Genomic DNA, 25,191 nt, shown 5'->3' on the forward strand with positions numbered 1-25,191 from the left:
AAAGTCTTTCCACAGCTCTATCTTTATTTTTAGAGTCTGGATGCTGATAAGAGAGAGGAGAAAGCAAAGGAGTGAGAAATGGCATCAAAAGTGGGGGAAAAGGAAGGAGGGTGAGGAGAGAGGAAAAGAGAGGGATGAAAGAGGGGGAGCGAGATGGTCAGGGGGGGTTGCGTTGGTTCCTCGGCGGTTCGGGAGAGTGGTAGAAAGAAACGCAGTGTGATGAGGGTCCTTCCTCTGAGTGAGTCGGAGAGGGAGAGAGAGAGAGAGAGAGAGAGAGAGAGAGAGAGAGAGAGAGAGAGAGAGAGAGAGGGACGAAACCACACCAACCTCTCGCTTGATGGGGGAGCAGAGGGGAGGGGTGGGGGGGGCTCCGCTGCTACCGCCGTATAAAAAGCCAAGCCTGAGAATCCGGCACCACAAACTCACCACACACACACATACACACACACATACACACACACACACACACTGATCCAGTGGCTGCTCTGTATCTCTCACACTCACCCACTCTCTTCATTTTCTCTCTCTCTCCCTCCCTCTCTCTCTCTCTCTCTCTCTCTCTCTCTCTCTCTCTCTCTCTCTCTCTCTCTATGTCTCGCTCCCTCTGTCTCTCACTCCATTCCTCTGGGCTCTGCATCCTTGTTGCTTATTCTCACAAGTCAGATTGTGTTTGTAAGTACGTGCTGAATGTCTCCTTGTGTATGCCTGGGTTTCCTTAGGTCTTTATGTATGTGTGAATGACTGGTTGCCTACTTTAGTGTGACTGAGCAGAGCAGAGAGGAGAATCAAGTGTATGTGGGTCTCTGTCTCACCCTCACACACTTGCCGGTCCTCTTGCAACTCTTCTCGGGATCTCCGGGTTCCTTTCCTCGGTGACAGGCTCCCCACACCAAGCAGTCACCATTTCCGCCCCCGGGAGACCCACGCTGGCAGCGCAGCCCCTTCCCCGACTCAGCATCGGGAGGAAGACCCTGGTGGCGGCTGCCGTAGGGGTTATGCTGGTCCTGGTGCTGGTGGTCCTCATCCCCGTGCTCGTCAGCTCTGTGGGTACAGATGCCAGCCACTATGAGATGCTGGGCACCTGTCGTATGGTGTGCGACCCCTACTTGAACAAGGGCACTCCGGCCAGCAGCACCAGCTCCACCGGTCTCCAGGCTGAGGCAGAGGCGTTGAGCGACCACAGCAACGTGCTTCCACCCTCCACCTTACTGCAGGGCCCACAGGGGAAGCCTGGCAGGCCAGGCAAGCCGGGACCACCCGGACCGCCTGGAGAACCGGGACCACCAGGACCAGCTGGTCCTCCTGGTGACAGAGGGGATCAAGGAAGGACTGGGATTTTGGGTCTGGGGGGGAACGGAGCTATCAGCACAGCCACCTACAGCACGGTACCTCGGGTGGCCTTCTATGCAGGGCTTAAGAACCCCCACGAAGGTTACGAGATCCTCAAGTTTGACGACGTGGTCACCAACCTTGGCAACAACTATGATGGCATTTCGGGCAAATTCATCTGCAGCATACCGGGCACCTACTTCTTCATCTACCATGTGCTGATGAGAGGAGGGGACGGCACCAGCATGTGGGCAGACCTCTGCAAAAATGGTCAGGTTAGTGCTTTGAAACTTTTTCTGACTTTCCTCTCCCCCGTGTAAGCATACCTGGCTCCTCTGATACTCTCCTCCTCCCCCTCGCCGCCTCCTCTATGCTCTCTCTTAAAAATCCACATTATGGGAAGCTGACTTTTCACAAAGCCAGCGAACAAAAAGTGACATTGCGAGGGAAGCGTGCGCATCTGCCGTGCGCCTCCAAAGCCCAGAGCGCACAGCTGTGGCACCAAGCGCGCCTGGAGATAAAGATGTGTTGACTGGTTGCAACCCGCGTCCCCTCTTCGCATGATGCGTCCTGACATTGCCGCGTCCCGTGATCCAAAGGACGGTCACAGGTTGAGCTGAACGGGCGGAGCGCGCCGATGTTTTGGAAAATTTGGAAATCCGGCGTCCCGTTTTTTTTTTTTTTTTTTTTTTTCCCTGAAATAAGATTAATGTCCAGAGGAATTTATTGGCAGTTTGTGCCGGAGGGTTGGCATTTACAGCGTTTTAGAGTAAACGGTAGTGATAAATGTTTGATGTGGCATCTTATCCTTAAGTGTTCAGCTTATTTTTTGTGTGATTACAGCCGACTGTATTTCGAGTTATGCAATTGCCAAGCCTTTATTATTATTAGTATTATTATTTTTTATTATTATTGAAGCCGATGTGTGTATCCAGTTTCTGTCTCATACAACTTTTAGACTAAAGCGGCTTGTCTGCGCTGTAAGTGTAAAGAGAAGAGGGGACATAATAGAAATTTCTCTTCCAATATTTGGACCGTACCTGTCTGCACGAGCACACCGGATGACACCGCCTGTCCGCGGCTGCATCCATCTATCTTTGCATCGTGTTAAACACATTAGGACGTCGACGTGATCTATTCTCGGCTTCTTTGATGCATCATTTTAATGGGGCTCTAATTTTATTTAGCGCCCCGGAGGGTCTTCTCAGGTTGGTAATGTGTGCCAGTGTGGTTTGCAGCCTTCCGATCAGCCGTCAGATCTCTTATCTTCAAAGTGGCTGCAAAATGCGTTTCGCCTGTAAAAAGATGGGTGTTAAACTACACTTAATGCGAATACTGTTCGCTGAGGCTGCAACTGTGTCTCTATCTAATATCATAACAAACATGAATGAGGCAAAAGTATTTTTTTAAAAATCAGATAAGAAGCCACCTGTTATTTAAAAAAAAAGGCTTTGTGCTACAGAAAGCAGCTTTCACATCTCTTGCAAAACTAATTTCAGTGACGTGCAAAGTCTCAATACTTTATAAATACTATGAGTTCAGTTCTGTGTTAAAATGTATTATATGAATAAAATATCATGAGAAAGTTCAGGGGTTATAGGCATTGCTTTTCACTCTGATGTTTCTCTAATGTATATCTGCATGCATCAGAGGCTCAGCTGTACCTTATTGCTTGCCACCATAATGTTTATACTCAAAGTCAATTGTACACATGGAGACACCGCTCTGTGCTGCTGGTGACAGACGTCTTTTTTTGTACATGAGAAGTGAGCTCACACTTTACTCATCTTACTTCACACAGGTCACAGGAAATGCATTATTTCAAGTCTATTTCATGGACATTTTGAGATTCTCATTCACCGTCATCAGCTCGTTCTACAGTCAGAAACACAGCCCCGCAATAAGGTGAAATAAATAAGAAATATAAGCTGAAATCCACCAAATCTGATTCTCCAACTGTCATTTCACACCATCACCCCACAGCCTCTCCAACCTGTTTCACACGTGCTGGCAGCAAAATCATTTTACTTTTTGCTTGATTTGAATTTTCTGTTTTTTAATACGCTCTCGCCGACTGCAATTTAAAACAAAACCATGTCAATTGATGAAGACAGAGTTAGGCAAAAGCAGAAAGCTGCTGGGGTCTTGGGGAAGTGCTGATGTGTGAGAGAAGAGAGAAAATGAACCTGCTGTCTCACCAAGGCAGCTAGAGGTTAATTCCTTTACCCTCGCCAAGTTCACACCCGGCAAGAAAAAGAGAGTTCCAGCAATCACCTTCTATATATAATGTCTCACTCAACAGTAATGTTTATGGGTGGGTGTAAAAGCATTGATATATAATAGGGGAAGGAGAACATATGTTCCTATAAAACGCCTTCTGTTCCCGCTTCATTGTGCTCCCAAGAGGAGGTACTTAAGTTAGACGCACAGTGTGCATCTCCAGAGACCTGAGTAATGTTTATAAAGTGGTAACTGCCTCTCTTTCTCTGTCTTCCTCCATCCTATGCACAGCTTATACATAAACTCAGTCCTCTTGCTGTGGTGTTTATTTGCTTGTGTGCTTGGCTGCTGGAAAAGGCCCCAGAGCCTTAGTCTGCATAAATGACTGTGAATGGTTATAAATGCTGGGCCAAGTTATGCTACATCATTGATGAAGCACCCAGAGTCAAACTGGAGCTCCTGCAGTCACAGTGTTGCTTTCCTCAGCTCATTAAGGCTGCAAAAAGCTACATTGTGAGCTGGGACAGGGGAGGCCAGGGAATTGCGGACAATACGAGTATTTTATCATCTTTTGGCTTCAGTCGAGCGGCTGGTTTCCAGGCCCTGCAGTGCTGCTTCACTCCAGCATGTGCTCCTCCCACTCCAGGGGTTCTTACAAGCTGTGTCTAACATCAACATCCATTTCTTCTCCTCTTCCTCCACTTCCCCTTTTTCACTTGGCAGAGTGCAACACAAGGATCCCAACACTGTCCCCAGAACTTTGACACTTTTCAAGCTAGACCAAAAAGTGAGCCTCCTGGTAAACAAGCAAATAGGAAATCTATTTTCAGCACAGCACATTTTATCTGCTTTCCAAGTTCCTCTCCACACACTCTTTTGGCTTCTTCATCGCCTGTTCTTCTACTTGCATGCCAAATATTTCAACCAATCCTAAACTCTCTCCAGTAAATCAGTGTTTTGCTATAACCTGTCTTGGACTGAGAGATACAGAAGTGACAGTGAAGACAAATTGATTGGCCGCAGCAGAAAGGAGAGGACAGAAAAGACATAGTTATTGTGCTATTGGGCCATCGAGTCTATTTAATTGTAATTAAAAAGCTTGAACCAGATCCAGGATGTGTTTGCGCTTCTCCTCTCCATTCCCTTCTTAATATTGTTATTAATCCGCAAAACCGTTTCAGAGTTAATTAAAAGCAATGACTTCAGCGTCAGTCTCTCAAGAGGACCATAGTGAATAATCACTCTGTCTCCTCCTTTAATAAGCTTCAGCGTCCTTCGTGCACATGGCTCTTCCCTAGCAATTACTGCTGCAGTCTCCTCCTCACATACACACACATCCACACATGCTCACACACGCGCATATACGAGCACGCTCACCCCCCCCCCCACCCTACCCTCCTAACCCACTGCCTCAACCCACCCCAACTGTGCACTGCCCTCCATCTCTCCTCTATGGCAGGTCTACAGGAGCTCACTTTTCTGCAGGAGCAAAAAGTTTTCATCTTAAAAAAGGAAAAGTTTTACTTTTTTTTTTTTTTTAGAAAGCTGCAAAACAGCATCCAGATTGCGCTATCACAGAATCGATTTGCTAAAACACAATGCCATCAATATTCTTCATTGCTCTCAAGTGATGCATTGCGCTATAACAGAATAAGTTAGAGCCTCCCATCCTTTTCTTAGATTTTGTTTTGCGCTTCGAAGAGACTCTTTTTTCACCCTGAAGTGCTCCAGCTCGTGTGTCATTTCCCTGTCAAACCATTCGCCGTCATAGACTCCACGGGAGCATCCAGCTCTGTTGCACATGAGCAAAAGACTGTTCATCCTGTTGCTCTGTGTGCAGGTGAAACCCACGCATTGTGTTTAGCATGTGGTATGCATCCCAACATTAAACATAGGAGATGAGCCATCTGGATGAGGGTCTGCTCTGTTTGATTCGGTTAGTGACATATGCTCTAAAGATGGGCGTGAATAACACAAAGAGATCGCATTCAACAGTTTACCACTCAGGTTGGGCTGTTGTCTTCATGGATTTTCACGAGGTACAGGCGACAGATTTTTAGTCTAAAAATGAATGACCTTTGCGAGCACTAAACACACACACACACACGTTATCTACACACAGATACAGCAATACTTCGACTTGATTGATTTTAACATTCTGGTAATGTTCAGACCTGCTATTCTTCATCGTGGTCTGACTTCAGCACTGAGAGGCCTCTGTGCGTCTGCCCGGTGTAACAGAGAGACTCTGTCTGAAACAGACAGACTGGGTTTGAGAGAGCCACCCTCAGTCCCTCAGCCTCTCTGCCTGTGGTATTGATCCCCTTATGTGTATGTGTGCATGCGTGTGCGTGCATGTATGTGTCTCTTTCCTTTTCCTGACAGACCATTTCTTTCTGTGTGATGTATACTGTGGCATTTCTTCTATAATCAGCCAGAGAGGTAGTGGAGGCGGACCTTTGGCCTTGATCTGCTGTGTAATTGGACATTGGATTTGACACTCTGCCGAGTGGAACATTAGAGCTGGCCTAATTAGGTGCGAGGGCTATCAAATGAAGATTGGCCCATGTTGTTAGGAAATACCACACAGATTGGAAATGTCAAGATGACATCGGGCTGTCATCTGCAAGCAGAGGGAAGAAAATCTATCATTTATTAGTGAAGTTTCAAAACTTGCTTGAAAGCTGCCCACCACTTGTCTACAATAATTCTATTACTTTTAAACATTTGAGCTCCTCAGATAGAGAGCCATTAGCGCCCAGGAGTGCACACACTCCCTGCGCTGGCATCTCAGATTAAGTAGCTCATGAAATACTGCCATAACATCTTGTGTATTGTGAGAGCAAAAACATACGATCTAAAATAGGCTATGGATTGTCTCCTGTGGCTGGCTGACTCAAGGATGCTATGGTGTTGACTCACAAGGCTTCTTCATTATAATGAGGGCCATATGGGAGGTAGACAAGTGCCCCTGGCCCTCTTATGCAAACATCTCTCTCTGCGTCTCTCCCCACACCCCTGACATTTAGCCGTCCCCTGAATTCAGTTCTCAGTGATACCCACAATTATCCTGTCCCTCTTCACAGGAAAGCAGCGAGTCAATGGCTTCAAATGACTCACAGTCAGCTACATAACTCAATGCGTTTAACACCTACTGCCCCCCCCCCCCCCCCCCCCCTTAAATTGAATATGGGCAAGACATAAACAATCACCCCAGTTAGGGAGGATGAATCGGCTATTGTGTGAAAAATGCTTGTCATAGCAAAGCTGTCTGCCTCTCTCCAACACTTAAAGAGAAAGTCACTTTGCCTCCTTTTAACGGAATCTTTTTTATTCTGGAAAAAAAAAAAGAAAATGGCAGTGCCTGAGGGTTACTAGGAAGCACACTGGAAAAATAGGCTTAGTGTGAGCAAAGGTTGAAAATTTTGCAGCAGAAGTCTCCTCTCAGATAATGCTGCGAGCGGTGATTGCGGTTTTGGCGCTGGAGGCAGACAGTGCTGTGTGCCTCAGTAATTGACTGAGCGTGATGAGTCAGACACAAGAAAGAAAGAAGTGGCTGGATTGCAGGTCAAAGTTGATGATTCTTTTTTTTTCCACCGCTGTTTTCCTCTTTCAGCGACTCTTTCAGGAGGAGTGGGTTTGATTTCATCCTCTTTGTTGCCACTGTTGAATTGCGATGCCATTATTTTGCCCTCTTGATGGTGTCTGCAGTATTTGGAGCAAGTATCGGTGGTACGTGATAAACGAATGCCCGGCACCAGACTCACTTTTAGCATTAATGTAAGCAATTTCATAAACAGCAATAGGTTTGTGCAGTAAAGTCATTCTGTTTCAGAGGAGGCTTAGCAGGTACAAAGAGAACAGCTGGTGAAATTAATTCAGGAAGCCTTTTTCTACACTCCTCTGACAGATGGCAAATCTCCTGTTACCATTTCATTCCTCTTATCATGTTTTCATTTAGGTTCCTCCGACAAATAAACCTGCAACACATGGGAGACCCGACGCTTTCTGACACAACAATTCTCCCGCAGCCCACCGTAGTTTCCTGTTCTCATTATTTCCCTAAAATTGCATCTTGTGCGTATGTGTGTGCGCAAAAATGCATGTGGACGTGTGTGTATGTGTGGTGCAGTGAAACGCTGGACCAGGCTCAAGCTATCTAAGCTGCTATTAAGCATGCAGTTCACGGCTGGGATGTTCAAACACAATTAGAATGCAGTACACTTTGATTTAAGGGGGACCAATAGACTCGTTGATCCAAAATGGAGGCTCAACATCAAGTCAACAAATCCTTGTTGGAGAAGCCGCGAGACATGTCCTTGTCACAGTGACAAAGCCTCTTGTAAGATCTCTGTCCCACTGGGACATTACAGGCTCCTCCCGCACCAGACTCAACAGATAAAACATCAAATTGTCGTGATTTTCATAAGAAGCATTCTAAGAAAGGTTTACGATAGAATGAAAACAATCTAAAATGCCTTTTCAGTGGAGGCTGATTGGAAAAGAAATGGCAGTCATTGAGGAGCTGTGATCGAGCAGCATTTTAAAATGATCTCTTTTCGTCACATAAACACCGTCGCTATTGATGACTGTGCTGCTCATTGACGGTTGTAAAGTGCAGAAGCTGAGAATCCACACTTGACTCTTCCAGGCACGTGACATCTATTAAGTCCAAGTGCATCCTTGAATTTTCTGTGTCTCCACTCTGAATATTGTTCAATCAAAGCCATCACGTTGACGATGTGATGGATGCAAACATGCACGAGCAGCCACAAGGAAGACAACATCGCATGACACCTCATTTAGCATCGCTGGATCCGGCGCTCAAAGCCTCATGCTTTGTTTGTCTTGTCAAAGTTCCTCTACATATTCTGAATCAAGGTCACGCACTGCCAGTCGGCTGCTTGTCCTGCTCGTCTCCCGCTATACATCGCCGTAGCCTGGATTTGAACCTCTGGATTCATATCCCTAACAAGTTCCTTGTGTGCACTGGAGACAAAAAAAAAAAAGAAAAATAGCTCCAATAGGAGCTCCCTGATCATTATTTCAAAAACAGTGAGAGGTTTTATTCATGCGTGTTTATCACTGAAAGCAAACGAAGGAGGCCTAGACTGCGGCAGTTAAGTCTCAGAAGGGGATAAAAACCATTAGAGCAGAGAAACAAAACAAAGCAAAAATATCATCGTGGAAGAACTGGAAGGATTTCAGGGAAGGATGCTTTCACCAGGGCTTTCCTTATTCTGCGTCTGCTAAAGAAAAATGTTATAATTGTCTTGTCTCCCTCCTCCTCCCAAACAACATCAATCGTGCACTTGAAGACGTTCTAAATTTAGCTCTTTAAAGAGCAAATGAAGAGAATAATTTAAGCTATATTACGCATCTGAGACATTGCCTGAGGTTCTGAGGTTCTGTGTGAACACCTGGAAAGCAAATATTTTGATAAAGTTTCATTAAAATCCCAACAATCCTCCTGAGCCATCATCACCCGCTCCCCCACCAACCCAAAGCGGTAACCCTCTAATAGGATGGTGTTGACTTTGCGCGCTCAGGGCTCATCATCTGATATTAATATGCACTGGACGCCGGCATCTCAGAGTCAGAGCAGGAGGCTTTGTTTGCACATCGATATGAGCTGTGCTAGATTTAATCAGGAGGATAAACAATAAAAAAAAAATGTACAATATTCCATATATTACTCCTGCATCTTAAAACCTCTCCTTAGAATTTCATTATCCAGATTAGCCTTTATAGCACTCGTGCGTTTCAATGTGACTTTCACTGTCTGTGGTTAGAAAGTTTTAAACACCCTTCAAATCTTCCCTTTTTTAAACATAGAGAAGGTGATTTGGAAGATACAGTAAAGTTTGTCTCGCTGTCTATGCAAATATTGCTGTAAGAGCTGTGCCCATGCTTGATGTTCTTTTAAATTCATCTGGCTCACAACAAACGTTTTGTTTTGCCATTTTCTTATTCATTTCACCTTCTATTACTAAATTGAGCTCTTTTTTAAAGAAAAATCACTGACAATAAGGCTGTTCAGAGGGCTGAAGAGGTGTCAGCCTTGCTCCTCTCTGCTCTATGATTCAATGCATGAGCTGAAGGCAACGCAAAGAACAGCTCCCTCTTTGAAAATCATTCAGAGAACTGAATGTTTGCAAGAGGAGTTCACAAGCAATCCAGCAGAATATTGGCCCTAAAAGCACAAACAGAGCACAGATAGCAGCACGTAATTAAAATTCAGCATTTTTTTATTGTGGTGACACTTTTGAGAAATGTCTTGCAGTCCTTGCTGGCTTTCTGTAGTTTCGAGCATTGAATCATAGAAAATCAGCGGTAATAGCGGCCATAAATAAGCCGAATAGTTGTTCTTCTCCCCCGAGCGATGCGGAGAAACACTGTGGCAGCACGCACAGTGTTGATTTCTGGGGGGATATCTGCAGAAATGTTGTCTCACCGAAGATGAAGTGTTGCGGAGGGATCTGTAATGCAACGTCACACATGCTTTAGCACACAGCTTGGTTTGTCCAGGTTCAAAACAGGGTGTCACAGATAAAGCACCTCACCACTTAAATGTTTCTTATAGCCGTGGTAGAAAAGGCTCACTCCAGCCTCCAGCGTGAGTCTGTGTGGCATTGTGCCACTCAGGAGGAAAGCACTTTTGACTCTTGCATGTCTTTCTTAAGGAATGTTCTAGTTTCTATCACAGGCTTTTAATTCTTGTACCATTTACAGCTTGCAAACATCCAGATTTTAAAAATAATTTGCTGAATATGACTAACTGTTTCTCGAGCCGATCATGCGCTGTACCAGTGATTCAAACTACTGAATACCCAGTTCAAAAGCTTTACATTTGCTATTTTAATACGCCTCTGCACATCCTCTGCACACTTTTATGTTCCCAACAGCAGGTTGTTAAAAATCAACAGAAGATGAGGTTTAGCGTGATCAGTGATAGCTACTGTGGCAGAAAAGACAACAGGAAGAACATCCTTAATATAACTTAGCTTCATTAACAGAAAAAAACTAAGCACAGATACTCACTGAGGACTCGTATCTGGGAAAAGCAGAGTAGAAACACTACAATAATAGGCAGCAAAATGGAGAAAAAATAGAAAACAAACAAACAAAAATCCCCAGTGGATTCTTTCAAGAAATCTTTATATCGATGATTTAAATTATGAAAAATATATACTTTACAATTGCCTGTTCCAGGCTGCCTGTTAGGTTTGGAAAGAGATCTCTGTCAGTAGCTGGCCTCTCCTCACATTTGTCAATATGCCTGTTGTGTGTGCTCCTTAAATAGGCCAGCTAATTATTGGGAATCCTCTATGACGCCTGTTGGGCCAGTTTGTCGACACCCGCTCGAAAAGCCCCGATTTAAAGCTGTGTGGACAAACACGGAGCCAAGGCGAGGGCCAGGAAGGACTTTGGAGACCTGATAATGAGCCACAAGGAAACACTTGAAATGCACGTACAAAAATTGATTTTGATTCAACCTCACTGACCAGACTAAGTGACTAATTGGCTTATTTAACCAGTGGCTACTTCAAAGGATGTACAGTACATTCCCTTCCCACCTCAAGAGAAAATAATGATCTTATTGTTCGATTCTCTTCTATTTAAGTTACGACTAACACAGTTCCCCTTGTTAGCAGAAGGAAAGCATTTTCTATTGTTTCGCTGTGTACCCCGACCAGCACAATGGACTTTAAATGAAACAATGCCTTTTAGGTTCAAGCAGCACCCCTCAGTTTAAATTCAGCATCCATGTTGGGTCAACAGTTTCGGAATCATAAAACTCTTTTTACAGTGATCAAAGTTACCTGATAGATTAACATGAATGTAATGAGGGCAGAATAACCAATTGAAATCTTATCAAAACTGCAGTATGACCAAATGCAATATCCAAGTTTCAGGAGCTGCAACATTTTGACAAAGGTAAAATGTGTCAGAACATATGATTGAAAATGAAGCACTGTGGTGCTGCAGAGATGCCCCAGCCTACAAATCATAATCTTCAGATGTAAGGGAACCATCATCACCGTCATTTTTAGATATTTTTCAGAGAAAATGAAAGCAAAAATTACCATTTCCACTAAAATTGTTATTCATATTGCAATTACAATATTTTTTTGCACATTGTTTGGCCCTGAATGTAACAGCAGTTGTTGACCCACAGACCTGGTGACGCTCTGCTCGGCCTTCTTGCTTGTCTTTGCATTCAGTCTGGTCTTTGGCAGTTGATGCAGATGCTAAGTTGCTTTGACATGAAGCGACTGACTTGACAAATAAAGAACAGTGGCTATAAAACCTCCTTGGTTGTTTGCACGTTTCGGGACATCGTCCTGCAGCATGGTCTTTAAATTTGCAGGGGCTAAAAAGTCCTATACTGTTCACCCGATGTGAACGTGGACACCTCCTTAGAGGTTCATAGTCTTTGTTAAAAGGTCTGGGGGAATAAAGTGACACAGGAAAGAAGTATAAAGCCCTTTGTGGCTCCATAGGCAGCTGCACAAAGGCGACCTTGCCAGCCCTCTGTAGCCTGTTTGCTACATTAGCCGCTAGCAGCACGAAACCCTCAAATCTGCGACCGAACGGTTGCTGGTTGCATTGTCGGTAACGTAGGCGTCAGGCTTTGACAGGAAGGAACATGGTGGAGTACATCTCAAACTTAATGTGCTGGAATTTAGAGCCAAAACAACAGAAAATGCCATGTGTCACTGTCCAAATAATTAACAGACTGCACAGCACAGAATAAGCTTTAAGTTTACGACTGTTGTGGAGGAATATATTTACTTAGGGCTGTTGGCTCAGCAGACAAAGGCACACGCTGTACGCTGGCAACATGCAGTCTGTGACCTTCATTGGATGTCACTGATTTCTCAAACTTTCTACTCATTTTGCACAGATTTTATTCATATTGTACTTGGCAAAGAGAGGCTTCCTGTACAAACAGTTACACGTCTTAAAGATTGCAGCTTCAGAGACAGGATTTTGTAGTAGTAATTCCTACTGATAATATGCACAATTAGTCTCTTTGCCACACACACACACACGCGCGCGCGCTCGTGGTTGAAAACACAGCTATTGTTCCAGCGCCCATTTGGCACTGCAGCTACACCTTCCTCCCCAGAGAGAGAGAGCATGTTTGTGGTGGAGGTCTTAATTAGGCGGGACAGGTTATTTAGAAATGGTTCCAAATGTCCTGTAGCCAGACTGGCAGAATATGCGTGCTCACACATGCACACGCACACACAGACAAACACAGCTATAAAAAAAAAATCCTTGAATGAGTTTACGTGATATAAAAAAGAGAAATCATGCAGTCCAATGATTCATGTCGCTGCTCGCTATGAGTTATCAGATATTTCTGTTTGTATTCGGTGGGCGTCCTCGGTGTACTTTTTAATTGTATTTCCTCCGCAATGAGAAGCCCTCACAGCCTGCCCTGTTGTTAAGTTTCTGAGACTTTCTCTTTCTGTGGACCTTTTGTTCCGAGGTTGAATGTTAGGTCTTCTAAGACCGCTGGCTTGATTGAAACCATAAATCTGTTTGACAGAAAGGCACGAGGTGACTGACCCTCTGCCTGCTCCTGTAGGTTTAATATCAATATGAAGAACTGTTTGTGCCATTGTTGTGTCCGGTAATTCATTTAACTTCGAAATGAAAAACTTTGCGAGATTTCAAGAAAATGCGCTGGAAAACAGAGGTTTTATTTTGGTATTCCCCAACACTCCCCTCCTGTGCAACACACGTCGTTATTCTCTTGTGGTGCAGCAGTGCAATGATTTCTCAGACTCGTGACACGTCTTCTGCTCTCTTCGGTTGTCCCTTCATTACCTCTGCCAGGCAGGAACATGACGTTTTTATGCTGTTTTAACGAGTCCGGTCTCATTTGTTTGTTTGCTCGTTAATTAGCAGAATATCTAAAAAAAAACTGAATTTATTTAAGTCCATGGAAGAAATATCTTTGGTGCTTTTCGTGAATTCAGTATCTGTCTACCTGTGTGTATAAGAGAAGGACAACCTACTGAATAAAGATGTTCCGACATGTTCTGCAGCTAACAAGACTGCCCGCTCTCCTACATGTTCGTCTGTCCCTGTTCTTCCAGGTTCGTGCCAGCGCCATTGCCCAAGACGCTGACCAGAACTATGACTACGCCTCCAACAGCGTCATCCTCCATCTGGACGCAGGGGACGAGGTTTACATCAAACTGGACGGAGGCAAAGCCCATGGAGGCAACAACAACAAGTACAGCACCTTCTCTGGCTTCATCCTCTACGCAGACTGAGAACAGACAGACACAGAGACAGTCAGACAGGAAGAGATTGAGAGAAAGAGTTGTACAACGGGGGGTGGGGTGTGTGTGTGTGTTAAAAGTCGGAATGCTTTCTAGTTTTCCTAATTCTCTCCATCATCACGGACACCTCTGCTTCGTATCCATCAGCCAAGACATCCAGGCTCTGTAGCCGAGCCTGGATGCAAAGCTCCCGAGGACGCACTGACAGGGGCCGGGTGGGAGGCATGGGAGGAGTGGGACGCGGGGTGGAGGTGGGCTGGTGTTCCTGCACTCCTCACCACAATGCCGACGTGTCAGAAGCTCCTCGCTTTCAGTGTCTCTCCTCTTCAGCCCTGCTCCATTGCACAGAAATATCAACAACAAAAATGAAAACCCTGCAAAAGTGGATGATCTCACCTCTTCTCTCCACAGTGGCAACAGTCAGCTGTACTGTCAGTGGACTCAATTGACTGAAACTCGTAGTGTTGTTCTGTGCAATTTTCCTTAGGCTGTGTTTTTATTTTGTAGACATGCATAATACTCTACACAAATGAGATCTATAAAAAAGAATATATTTGTCCCTTGTGAAGACATTCTGTTTGACTGAGAGAGCAGATTTGTGAGATGTTACATGTGATGCAGCTGGCACAGCTGGAAAAGAAATGTTTAAATGAAGACTGTCAGAATTTCATGGCAGTGGGTGTTTTTCTTCATCGCTGGGTACAGCAAGGTAACTATATATCGTTCATGTGGAGAATAACATTACATTTCGCACTGTACCTTCCAGTGTATCTGACAAAGGAATCATCTCGTTTCGACATTATCCTTTCCACAAACCACCTCACGCTGTTTCGCACACACACAATGTCCTGCTGCTGTCCAGATTAAAAGCAGAGCTCAAATCGTCTCTTCGGTGTTCTAGTCTTACGTAGACGCTCGACTCGCGATGAAGCAAAATCCTCCGATTCAGAGGTAACCTAGTTGAAGAGCTCGCCGATCTTTCTTCTTCTGTGCTGTGCCGACCTCTGAGCCTCGTTGCGTGGTAAAAAATGTGGGAGAAAGTCGCAAAGATGGAAGTGAGTGATATGGTGGTGGTGGGGGGGGGGGGGGGGGGGGGTTCAGGCACAGTAACAGTGAGTGGGCAATTTTTCTGTTTCAGTGTCTCTGAGCTTCACTGGATGTCATCCATTCATTAGCTGCGTATTCACTGACACACAGGCATTATGGTAATATTTACTCAACATGGCGGCCTGACAGCTTGCTTGAGAATGAAATTGATTGGGTGAGTGACTTGGTCTATTACGACTGCACGCTTGTGTGTGCGTGCGTGTGTTTGTACGCGTGAGTACGTATGTGTCCGTGCATACCAGTGAGTGTCTGCATTTTAGCATGTGCCGTGCCATAGCTACATCGTTCTTTTCCAGAGTTATTCTGTGCTACAGCCAATGACAGATATTCTACTCAGCAGCCAATGAGATTGTGCTCTGTAGGGTGGGGAGCCTCTATAGATATGATGAGAAGAACAAACAGCTTGTAAATGAAATCTATGACATGTTTGTCTATCTTATCTTTTGGAATTGTTGAATACATTTAAATAATAAATGGGATTTTTTGAGTGACTTGTCTCAGGAGAATTCTTGTATCCCGAATACGCTAATTAGAGAAAATGATCTCATTTACTCTGTGAGACTAACTAACTACAGTGCAACAACATGACTGGAAATGTTGCCTATTCTGTCTAAAATAAGAATTTTAACAATGGCCTGTCAGTGCAAACATTAAAAAAAGATCCCATCAGCAAGTCCCTCATCTCTCTTTTCTCTCCAAAAAGTAAAGTATATTTAGGGTGATGGGTACCTAGGGAGCGATTTCTGTGTTTATGCTCCCTTCGTCCCATCTGAAAGCGATCCTGCGAGCTTCCCTCCATCTGTAAAGGTGCGCTCGGAGATAAAGACCCTCCAACTTTAGCAACATCCACCGGTGGAGCAAAATGCAGCTCTTGAATGCTGATGAGTCCTTAAGGAAATGCAGCCTATTCCTCAATCGGCAATCACAGCGTCTTTTCACAGATTCTCATCAACAGCGGCGTGATATACCCAGCGTGGAAGTGCGGATGGAGGAGAAAAGACACGGGGAGGAAAGATTGAGCGAGATAGAAGAGGAGAGGTATATGCTTTGACAAAGACAGATGGAGACACGAGAGAAAGAGTAGGCCACAGAGAGAAGTAATGGGGAAGGGGTAGATAGATAGGGAGAGGGTAAAGAGAAATATAAGGAAGATGGACAGAAGGAGAGGGGGGCTGCTACTGATTTGGGGTGGAGAGGGAGGAGGGCCGGATTGTTTTCAGGGTAGAGTGATTCCCTGTCGGGGCTGTGTGAGGTGTCAGGAGAGATTAGCTGGCGTGAAGCTGGAAGAGAAAGCTTGAGATAGCTTGGATTGGACAAGTGTCAAGGAGTGGACGTTCCTCAGACCTGGCAGGAATGGGATGTGACACTGTTTGCTGTGTTGGTCTGCAGGACTTCGCTCTTAAGGGAGTCAGTCACCCCGCTCTGTATCATTTTATCCATTTCCCTCTGGAAAAAGAAGACAAGCTGATGCACAATGGTGGGAATGAGAGATGTTTGAGCCGCGTTTAATGGAACCAACATCTGGAAATTGACATGATTACTAGAAACAGGAGCAGGAAAGAAGCATCTATTAGAGTGTTTTAGTGTTTGACACCAGGTCAGAATTTGTTTGAAATGTTTTGGTTTACACAGAGCGGGACAAAGTGGGAACCGGCTGCTCTTCAACACAAATGGACTTATGATGTCAGAGCTGCTCGCAAACAGAGACGGCAAAAGAAGGAAAGGGGCAAATGTGAAGCTGAGTTCCTGGTTCACCTTTAACAAAAATGCATCTGCTTTGCAAAAGGGAGCAACAAGGCTCATGGAAAAAAGTGGGTCTCGCTCCGCTCGCTCGACTCTAAGAATAAAGAATAATGAAGCAGTTTGGGTCAAATCTGTAAAATCAGTGGGTCGGGGAGCAGATATGGATAAAGTGTGCAGTATATATTCCACACAGAAATAGACTGATATACACAGTACATGCTATTTTTGAGCTGATATTACTTCTTCACGCAGTATGACCACATGCAAAACAAACTCACAGGATGCCATGAGGGAAAAAATAACATGAATTAACATGAAAAAATAAAGAATTGATCACGATCCGGATGACGCAGCAGACAGTCAGCAGTCTGTGGATGTTGAGATGTGGCCAGAAACAACTTTCCTGACAGGAGTTGGACACCAAAGAGGAACAGAAGGGTTGAAAAGCATTTAAGACAGAAGCCGGGGTGTTTCATTCATAACGTATCTGACGAATCACACCAGGGGCCTCATTTATAAAAACGTTCTTAGATTTATAGTGGAACTTAGTCTGAAGATCACTGTGCTTATGTTTGACTCACAAAAACCTAAAAATCCCATTTGTAACTTCCACACCTGCAGTCTGTAGATCTCAAATCAACTTAAACTGACGGCAGCTGCGATGGCGGAGGAGACTAAAGCCGGGCAACACGTATCATTGGGTGGACTAAAGAAAGCCAAACACGCAGCTCAGGAGTGTGTCGCTGCTGCAGTGAACGAGGTGAAAGACAGAAAAAAAAAGAAGAAAAAAAAGAAATGGTCTGACCTTAAACGACAAGGGAGAGACAAAAGAGCAAAAAGGACAAAAACAAATAAATAATTAAGAGAGGATTAAAAATGAACACACACAATGAACAATGAAATTGTTGAAGAATTCAATGAAAAGATTAATTGATGCAGTGTGTCCAAAAATAATGACTGTAGGTCTGCTAATTCCTCAACTTTAATTGATAACTCCTGTCACATTATTCATAAAGCTCATGCACAGACTTGGACGCATGTGTGTCCCAAACTGCAACTCTTTCCTCAGAGATAAGATCATTTCCACGTCAAAGCATGGTTTTAGAAATAAGAATGAGACTGTGCCTAAAGTCTTTCTTCACCTGTTTACAGTCAATTTCACCACAGCTCCTGTAGCTCCTCAGCAGCATTTTCAGGGTTTCTCCTGTGAAAGCACCTGGCAGACGTGGAACATTGGCTTATTTGATTCTCAAGAAAAGAGCAACTCACCTGCACATCATCATGAGATAAACTGGGCCCAGGTGTGTCTCATGCTGCTAATGGGGTTCTGTTCTATAAGCCCCGCCCCCTGCAGGCGTGATCACGCCGGCTGTGTCCAAAATGACTCCCTATTTACTATTTCGTGATCTATATTTACTTTTTGGTGGCAGAATGTTTCGGGTGCGCATCTCCACTCCTACATAATGACACACGATGGAGTAAACTATGTCTATTTCAGGGATGCACATACTTTTTCACTTGGAGGGCCAAAACTGAAGCTTAATGGTAGACTATGGGCCAGAGGCAAACATCTGTTGTACTGTTAACATGCAGAATGGTGCTAGTGTCCCCCTAATGAGTTACTTAATGACTTAAAGTGTCACTCTGCCTGCCATGTTCAGAATATTAGAAGAATAATAATTGGTGATTCTACATATTTAAAGAGTATTTTACATCACGTAAGAAGTAAAACAGCATAAACGCATTTTCTATTATCATTTTTTAGCCCTGGTTATTTCTATAGGGAGTATTGATTTTGGACACAGCCATATAACAAAAAAAGCAGCAGCCAGGCCAGATTTTTTTGTGCATTTGAGCATTTTAATATACTGCATGTTGTGTCATGTTCTGCATTTTTAACGGTTTCAAGAACATTTCACTTAAAGGGACGGTGAAGTTGAGTGAAGTTAAATGAAGCGAGGCGCCACGAGAGAAAGGAGGCCACCAGATCCTCTAAATCCTGGTCTCTCATTTGCTATGCAAATTAAACCAAGGTGTTGATTAATACGATCTTGATAGTCATATTTCACTTTATTATGCAACGTTAACAGCAGGGTTTCACGGCTGCACCCTGTGGGCAGAAACTGTTTTGTTCAAGAGCAGCTCGGCAGCCTGTTGGCAGGTTTACAAAAGGTTTCCATCTACAGTGATAACTTTCAGAGTTCTGACTTGCACGCACTCGAGCACCGTTATGGTCTTTCTATGTTCAAGGCTGACCTTTTTCTCTCACTTTCTTCTTTCACCTATTTTCTTTTCTCCTTACTGTGCCCTGCCTTTAACCTGGTATGACACCCACAAAGGTTAGGAAAGCAGACAGCTGTTAGTAGACCAGTAGGCCTCCTCCTGCCGCCCCAGAGCTTCTCCTATCTGCACACACACAAGCATAAGCGAACACACAGAAACCTCTGCATGATAGCGCAGTCACACATTAGCACTGTCAACCTTGCTCTGTTTGCTCCTACCACCGCACATGATTCCCCTTGTCAGTTTGGGTTGCGGCCGAGGAGGAAGCCTTTCCCAGTTGTCCCCGGATGGTCTGAAGCTGCCAGGCCAGGTGTACTCTGCAGTCACTCCCTGTGCCGGGGGGATGCCGGCCGAGCTGAGCTGAGTCGCCCAGGCTCTTATCTGCGGGCCCACCCTCGGACTGTGTGACACCGTGACCCAACCTCGCCGCTCCACTGCCTCGCATACACTTGTTCAACACTGCAACGACATATTCCTGTCTGCAGCACGACGAAAGTTGACTCACAGAACTTCAGACACCTCTGACCCTCATTCCTTTCTCTGACTTTAACTCGCCACAACTGCTGTCTTGCGCTCCGCTCCCCTTGTACTTTTGTTCATCGTAAATGTCTGATCACGGCCTGCGCTGGCCCTAACATGCTGCAGGCAGAAACACACAGAATGCAATGCAGTCAATGTTTCTCACTTTCTCCCTCTCCTCCTCCCTCACAGCGAAAACACCATGGTACCCTCACATGTTGTAGTGCCGCATCTCCAGAGAACTCACTGTAAAGAGAGATAAAAAAGCACAAACAAACATCCAACATGCCTTTTTTCCCCTTCAGCAGGCTGAGTGCATTAGTGACCTTTTAAAGTGCTGTCTCCCTAGTGCTTTGCACACACCCCAAAGAAGAACAAACTACTAATAGGGCTAAAAAGCTGACACACTTTAAACAAAGATCAAACCATTTCTTGGCTATGAGGCAGTGCTTGCTGCATTAATGGTATTCAATTATGTAGCCAAGACAAACAAGCATCTTTGTAGGCAAACAGCAGCCAACTGTGCACATGTTTGTGCAGAATGAGGGCCACAAATATGTAAAAATACTGTTTTACTTTTTATATATATACTGTTAAGTGTTGCAAACACTTATGGTTCAACAATTTAACACTGTACATTCATTCCATTATCTACAAGACCCGTGACTCGTGCATTCACCTGTTTCACATTCGGTGGCGCAGCAGGTAGTGCGCGTGCCTCACAGCACGAAGGTTGCCGGTTCGATCCCCGGGTCAGGCGGGGCCTTTCTGTGTGAAGTTTGCATGTTCTTCCCGTGCATGCGTGGGTTCTCTCCGGGTACTCCGGCTTCCTCCCACAGACCAAAAACATGCTCATTAGGTTAATTGATGACTCTAAATTGTCCGTAGGTGTGAGTGTGAGTGTGAATGGTTGTTTGTCCTTGCGTGTGGCCCTGCAATCGGCTGGCGACCGGTTCAGGGTGTACCCCGCCTCTCGCCCATTGTAGCTGGGATAGGCTCCAGCCCCCCGCAACCCCGAAAGGGATAGGCGGTATAGATAATGGATGGATGGATGGATGGATTCTGAGCAAACAACAGCTATGCGGATGAGAGACACGAGGAAACAACAGGAATACAACAGCACAGAACAGATTCAATGCACTGTTTGGTTCAAGGAAAAGACAGGGTGGCGGAGTACATTCGAAAAAGCAGCAACTTGCAGATATGGACGTATTTGTTTTCTTCATCTACAAAATGACCTTATTGGTTAGAATCGTGGGAGGCAGCGAGCTCACACCATATGACTCTAATTGCAGCGAGTCTGTATGTGTGTGCGTGCCGGTGCTCGCGCGCATGCTCGTGTGCGCAGGGTGCAGTGGTGTTTGCGTGAGCGGACATCAGACGGAGCTACAGGGCCTACGGCAGGGAACTGCGGCGAAGTGGATAAGGTCAGAATTGCAGAGGGCAAATGTCAAAGAGGAGATATTACCCTCCACATTACTCCCACTCAACCAGGATGAGCCATTACACGGTGTATTTCAGACATTAGCATGCAGATAAAATAGATATTGACAAGCAAGAGAAGTAGTCACCTTTGCTGGCAAATTAAAATATTGTTAATAATACATAAAGCCTCTACGAGATGTCTGAGGGAGACACTGATATGAGGAAATAAGTAATCATGCCAAACTTCTAATAAAATACAAAAGCCTCCAGATTCTTGCATAACTTTGAGCAGTCGGCTTGTACTGAGTAATACATGTAGCTCCCCAAATTTAGCTGGGTTTGCTCCCTCCTGCTGTGTCTCGCAGTCTGATGGATGTGTGGCATGCTAGTCATGCCGCCTTGTGTCACCTGTGCGGTGCTCACTCCGGGCAGGGAGACAGGGAGCGAGCCATGGGAGGTCTGGAGGAGGCCAGAGAGGGGGAGAAAGAGACATCTGTGATTAACACATACAGACACGTGTCAGTGTGGAGCATTCGCTGGGAGGCGCGCTGGGAGACGCTCACACACAACCTGCTCCTGACAGCAGAAGTCTGCCTAAATAAGGACTCCGATAAAAGGATGAAGAAAATCTGGGGAGACCACGAGGAGCCTGCCAACACGTTCGCACAGAAACGTGAGCGTTCGCGTTGCAGGAGAAGAGATTAATTAATCGATTGGTGAAAAATGCATTTCGCGCTGAAGTGAAAGGCACGCAGCTGTCTGCACATCTCACACCTCCCTCGGCATGTGCTGTAACAATGACTTGTTTGTAGTGTTATTTAGAAACATGAAAGGATCTCTGGAGACGCGCCAATTTACGATGGTTTGGGGGTTTGAAACGACAATTCCATTTTTCTTTTCTGATGCCATATGTTCAGATTACACAGAACTCTCTTTCTCTGTGTGTCTGAATACTTATGAGAAGTGCCGCTGACATAAGGCGTCACAGCCCCCTTAACCAACACAAACACACGTCCGATCGCAATCCTCACCTTAACCTTTAAGGATATTTGAGGTACATTACAACCTGGGTGTTACTTTTATAGCTTTGGTCATCATTACTGTCAATACTAGCACTCAATACGTTAATTGCTGAGATCTTGAAAAGAGGAAATTAGTGTGACTTAATTAAGCACATGTTCCTACAGGTTTTAAACAGGCCTCCAGATTAGTTAACCTATTTCAAAGTGACATCTAAATTCAAGTTATCACCAAAATATATGTTGGAAACATTCATCACAGTTACATACCAGCATCTAGATTCAACTTTGACCTGCTGGACTTCAACACTGCATACAAAAGCACTGGCTACAACATTATCAGTCATACGTACTGCATGCTGCCTACGAAATGAGCAATTAAGTATGCCGTGACCAGCAGCCTGTTAACACCTGAGCAATCAAGCAATACATCTTCTCTGCATCCCATATCGATCGCAGCATTACCGTCTCGAGCTACGGTTGAATGAATTTTCTATCACAAATGTAAATCAACATCTCTTCTTCCAGTTAATATAACAGTTTCCAGTATTATTTCATGGAAAATTAAAGAAAAGCGAGGAAAAGGGCTAGTAAGGATGAATTAAGATACAATAATCATTAAGATGAAAGACGGACCAACCGATGTTTCCAGCTACTGTTGGTTCGCTTTATGGAGAAGAAGAAGAGGAGGCTGCTGAGCTGAGCTGACTGCAAATGAGAAGAGCCTGGAGATAATGAGGAGGAGGTGCGATCTTTGATGAAAATTGCAAAAAACAAACAAACGCCTGCAGCGTGGTGCTAGAACCGTCTTCCTCACAGTCCGCCATTGGACGGTTTGAAGTCATACTTAGTACGAACAGTATGAACACAGCCTTTTACTGACATTTTGTTCACTCTCAGTTTCAGTTTTACCTCCGAAGTGGTTCAGATAATCTTGCCAGAGTGTTGGCATGTTTTCATTTTCATTTATATTTTCATTTTCGTTGGATGGATCGCGTCTCTTTCCCTGTAGGACTGTGCTGTCATGGTGTTCCAGGTCTCAGCGAGAATAATCATAACCAATAGAAATGATGGCCAAGGCTGCAAAACTAAGAAGCAAGTCGTAACACAGCAAAAATATCCTTCAGTCATTATAAACCTAATTCAGATCTCAGTCTAAAACTGAAATTGGTTTGCACAGTACAAGAAATAAAAGAGCCCCCCTGTACAAGTGGGCAGCGCTGCTAACTGAGGATCATCGGACTAGATGACTTGCTGTTCCACTGGGCTGATTCACAGACAATTGCAGAGGCAACAACAAATGTTCAACATCTCCTTTACCGAATACATTAACCTGCTGATTGGCTGGGAATGAGACAAGGTTTCAAATAAACAGAAGAGATAATGAGCCCCTGCAAGGTGAATGAGACCACAGGGGAGGACAAAAGGGCAAAAGAGGCCTGAGAGAGAAAAAACTAAACCAACACCAACACTCCTCACCTGCGTCTCGCTTCCAACTTCCAGCGCTGATCCTGATGTGAACTTAAATGGTTACGAGGACGCTTTGAGGAGTCTTCGTCCCTGAGGAGTTGCACAAGCAGAAACACACACACACACACACACACACACACACACACACACACACACACACACACACATGCACACACACACTTGAGGGAATGGTTCCACGGAGAGATTCAGTGAGCCATCTGCCAAATTAGGCCATGAGCCATGAGCCCACAACTTCACTGTTCTATTCAATTTTCAATTACTGGGCTAGAGGCTTAAGCATAAGGTCTGTATACATGCATTTGAACACATGCGCACATTAATAGAATAGATATTTTTTTCACACATGCATCCAATATGAGATAAGATGAATCATGCAGACACGGCTTAGTTATTCATACTGTTTCCATAATGGATAACTTTCATGTTACCACTGTGTTTTTTTGCTTTTCTTTCATTATTCAACATTTGGGATGAAGATGTACAGCGAGGGATGCAACAGCCTGAGTGGGAAAATCAGCTACTGGGAGTAACAAACACATGACAGCGTTGATCTACATACATGCATACACATGAGCGCGCAAACATACAGTAAACACAACTCATTAGCAAACACATGAAGACGTCTCCGTCGCTGAGAGCTGCCTCTGTACCCGGTGCCAGCTCCACCCCTCCCAAAATGTCAGAGGAATACATAGCAGGGAGGGTAGCAGGGAGGGTGTGAGGTGATAAACGCACCCGACTGAAAATGTCAGAGTGTCGCCTGTTGCCATGACAGCCGTCAAAGTTTGGCAAGGACTAGAGTGCCTCAGCCAAAGGCCAGATTACTTGCTATGGCTAATTGAGCCCGTGGTTTCGAGTACAACTTTATGCAGGTGTGTGCTCCAAAACGGTGCTGGAAAATCTGCATTTCTGTGTGTTCATAAAAAAAACAAATAAAGAAAATAACACTCCTACATAATTAGTCTCTGCCAGTGACAGTGATCACTCAGAAAAAATGAGTCAGAGACACCAAACTAAGTTGTTACAGAAAACATATTTCAGAAGCAGGGAATGGAGAGTTGTTTGGAAAGTAACCTGAGGGGAGTGGGCAGATGGAAGGAGGTGAAAGCTATTTATGGGAACGTTTGGGGTCTCTGTGGTCCTTCCTGTTGATCAGTCATCAGTGAGCCCACCCTAAGGCCGCCGTTACATGCAAAACCTTTTAATGCAGCTTGGTTAGTACATCCAAGGTCGTGCAAAGATGCTCTGCTGAAACTGGATCAAAGTTGAAACTTGGTGCCTGTAGGTTCAACAGCATTTTCTCTATCTACTGTATAACGTTAGCACCAATCACATCTCATACATGTGCAACTTAACGAGCTTGAGTTTTCGTTGATGCTACTATTTCAGCTGCGTGTTGACTTGATGCTTGGTACATTTTTAGGCTTTACTTTGTGTGTGTTGTTTTGAACTGAAGCAAAATCTCATTTCCATTTATGTCGGAGTCAAATCAAACCACAGCTGTCAAAAGCGTGACTGAGCTGAATCAACAAGTTTCATAAAAGTAATATATTACTGGACGGTTGTGTTGGATGAGAACAGTGCAAGGCGGTTTCTAATTAGCCGGATATCTAAAAAACGAAAGAGATTTTAGTGGCATTTGGTGGACAATGAGATAAACCGGCAAGGAATAATTGATTAATTGACAAGACAACCACAACTACGGGTCCACTTGCTCGTTTGTTCTTGAGCTCTGGACTACATTACGTGGTCTC

The 25,191-nt window shown here is 44.6% G+C and overlaps 1 protein-coding gene across 1 annotated transcript; it reads left to right on the forward strand.

Moving 5' to 3' along the window:
• Window positions 1-413: 413 nt before the first annotated feature.
• Window positions 414-15,448, forward strand: c1ql1l2 (complement component 1, q subcomponent-like 1-like 2). Its single transcript, XM_070981867.1, has 2 exons — window positions 414-1,604; window positions 13,662-15,448. Exons 1-2 carry the CDS (start codon window positions 996-998, stop codon window positions 13,839-13,841), a joined length of 789 nt encoding a protein of 262 aa, XP_070837968.1. The 5' UTR covers window positions 414-995; the 3' UTR covers window positions 13,842-15,448.
• Window positions 15,449-25,191: the final 9,743 nt, after the last annotated feature.

Source organism: Chaetodon trifascialis, chromosome 15 (assembly GCF_039877785.1).
Source record: "Chaetodon trifascialis isolate fChaTrf1 chromosome 15, fChaTrf1.hap1, whole genome shotgun sequence".
Taxonomy (NCBI): Eukaryota; Metazoa; Chordata; class Actinopteri; order Chaetodontiformes; family Chaetodontidae; genus Chaetodon; species Chaetodon trifascialis.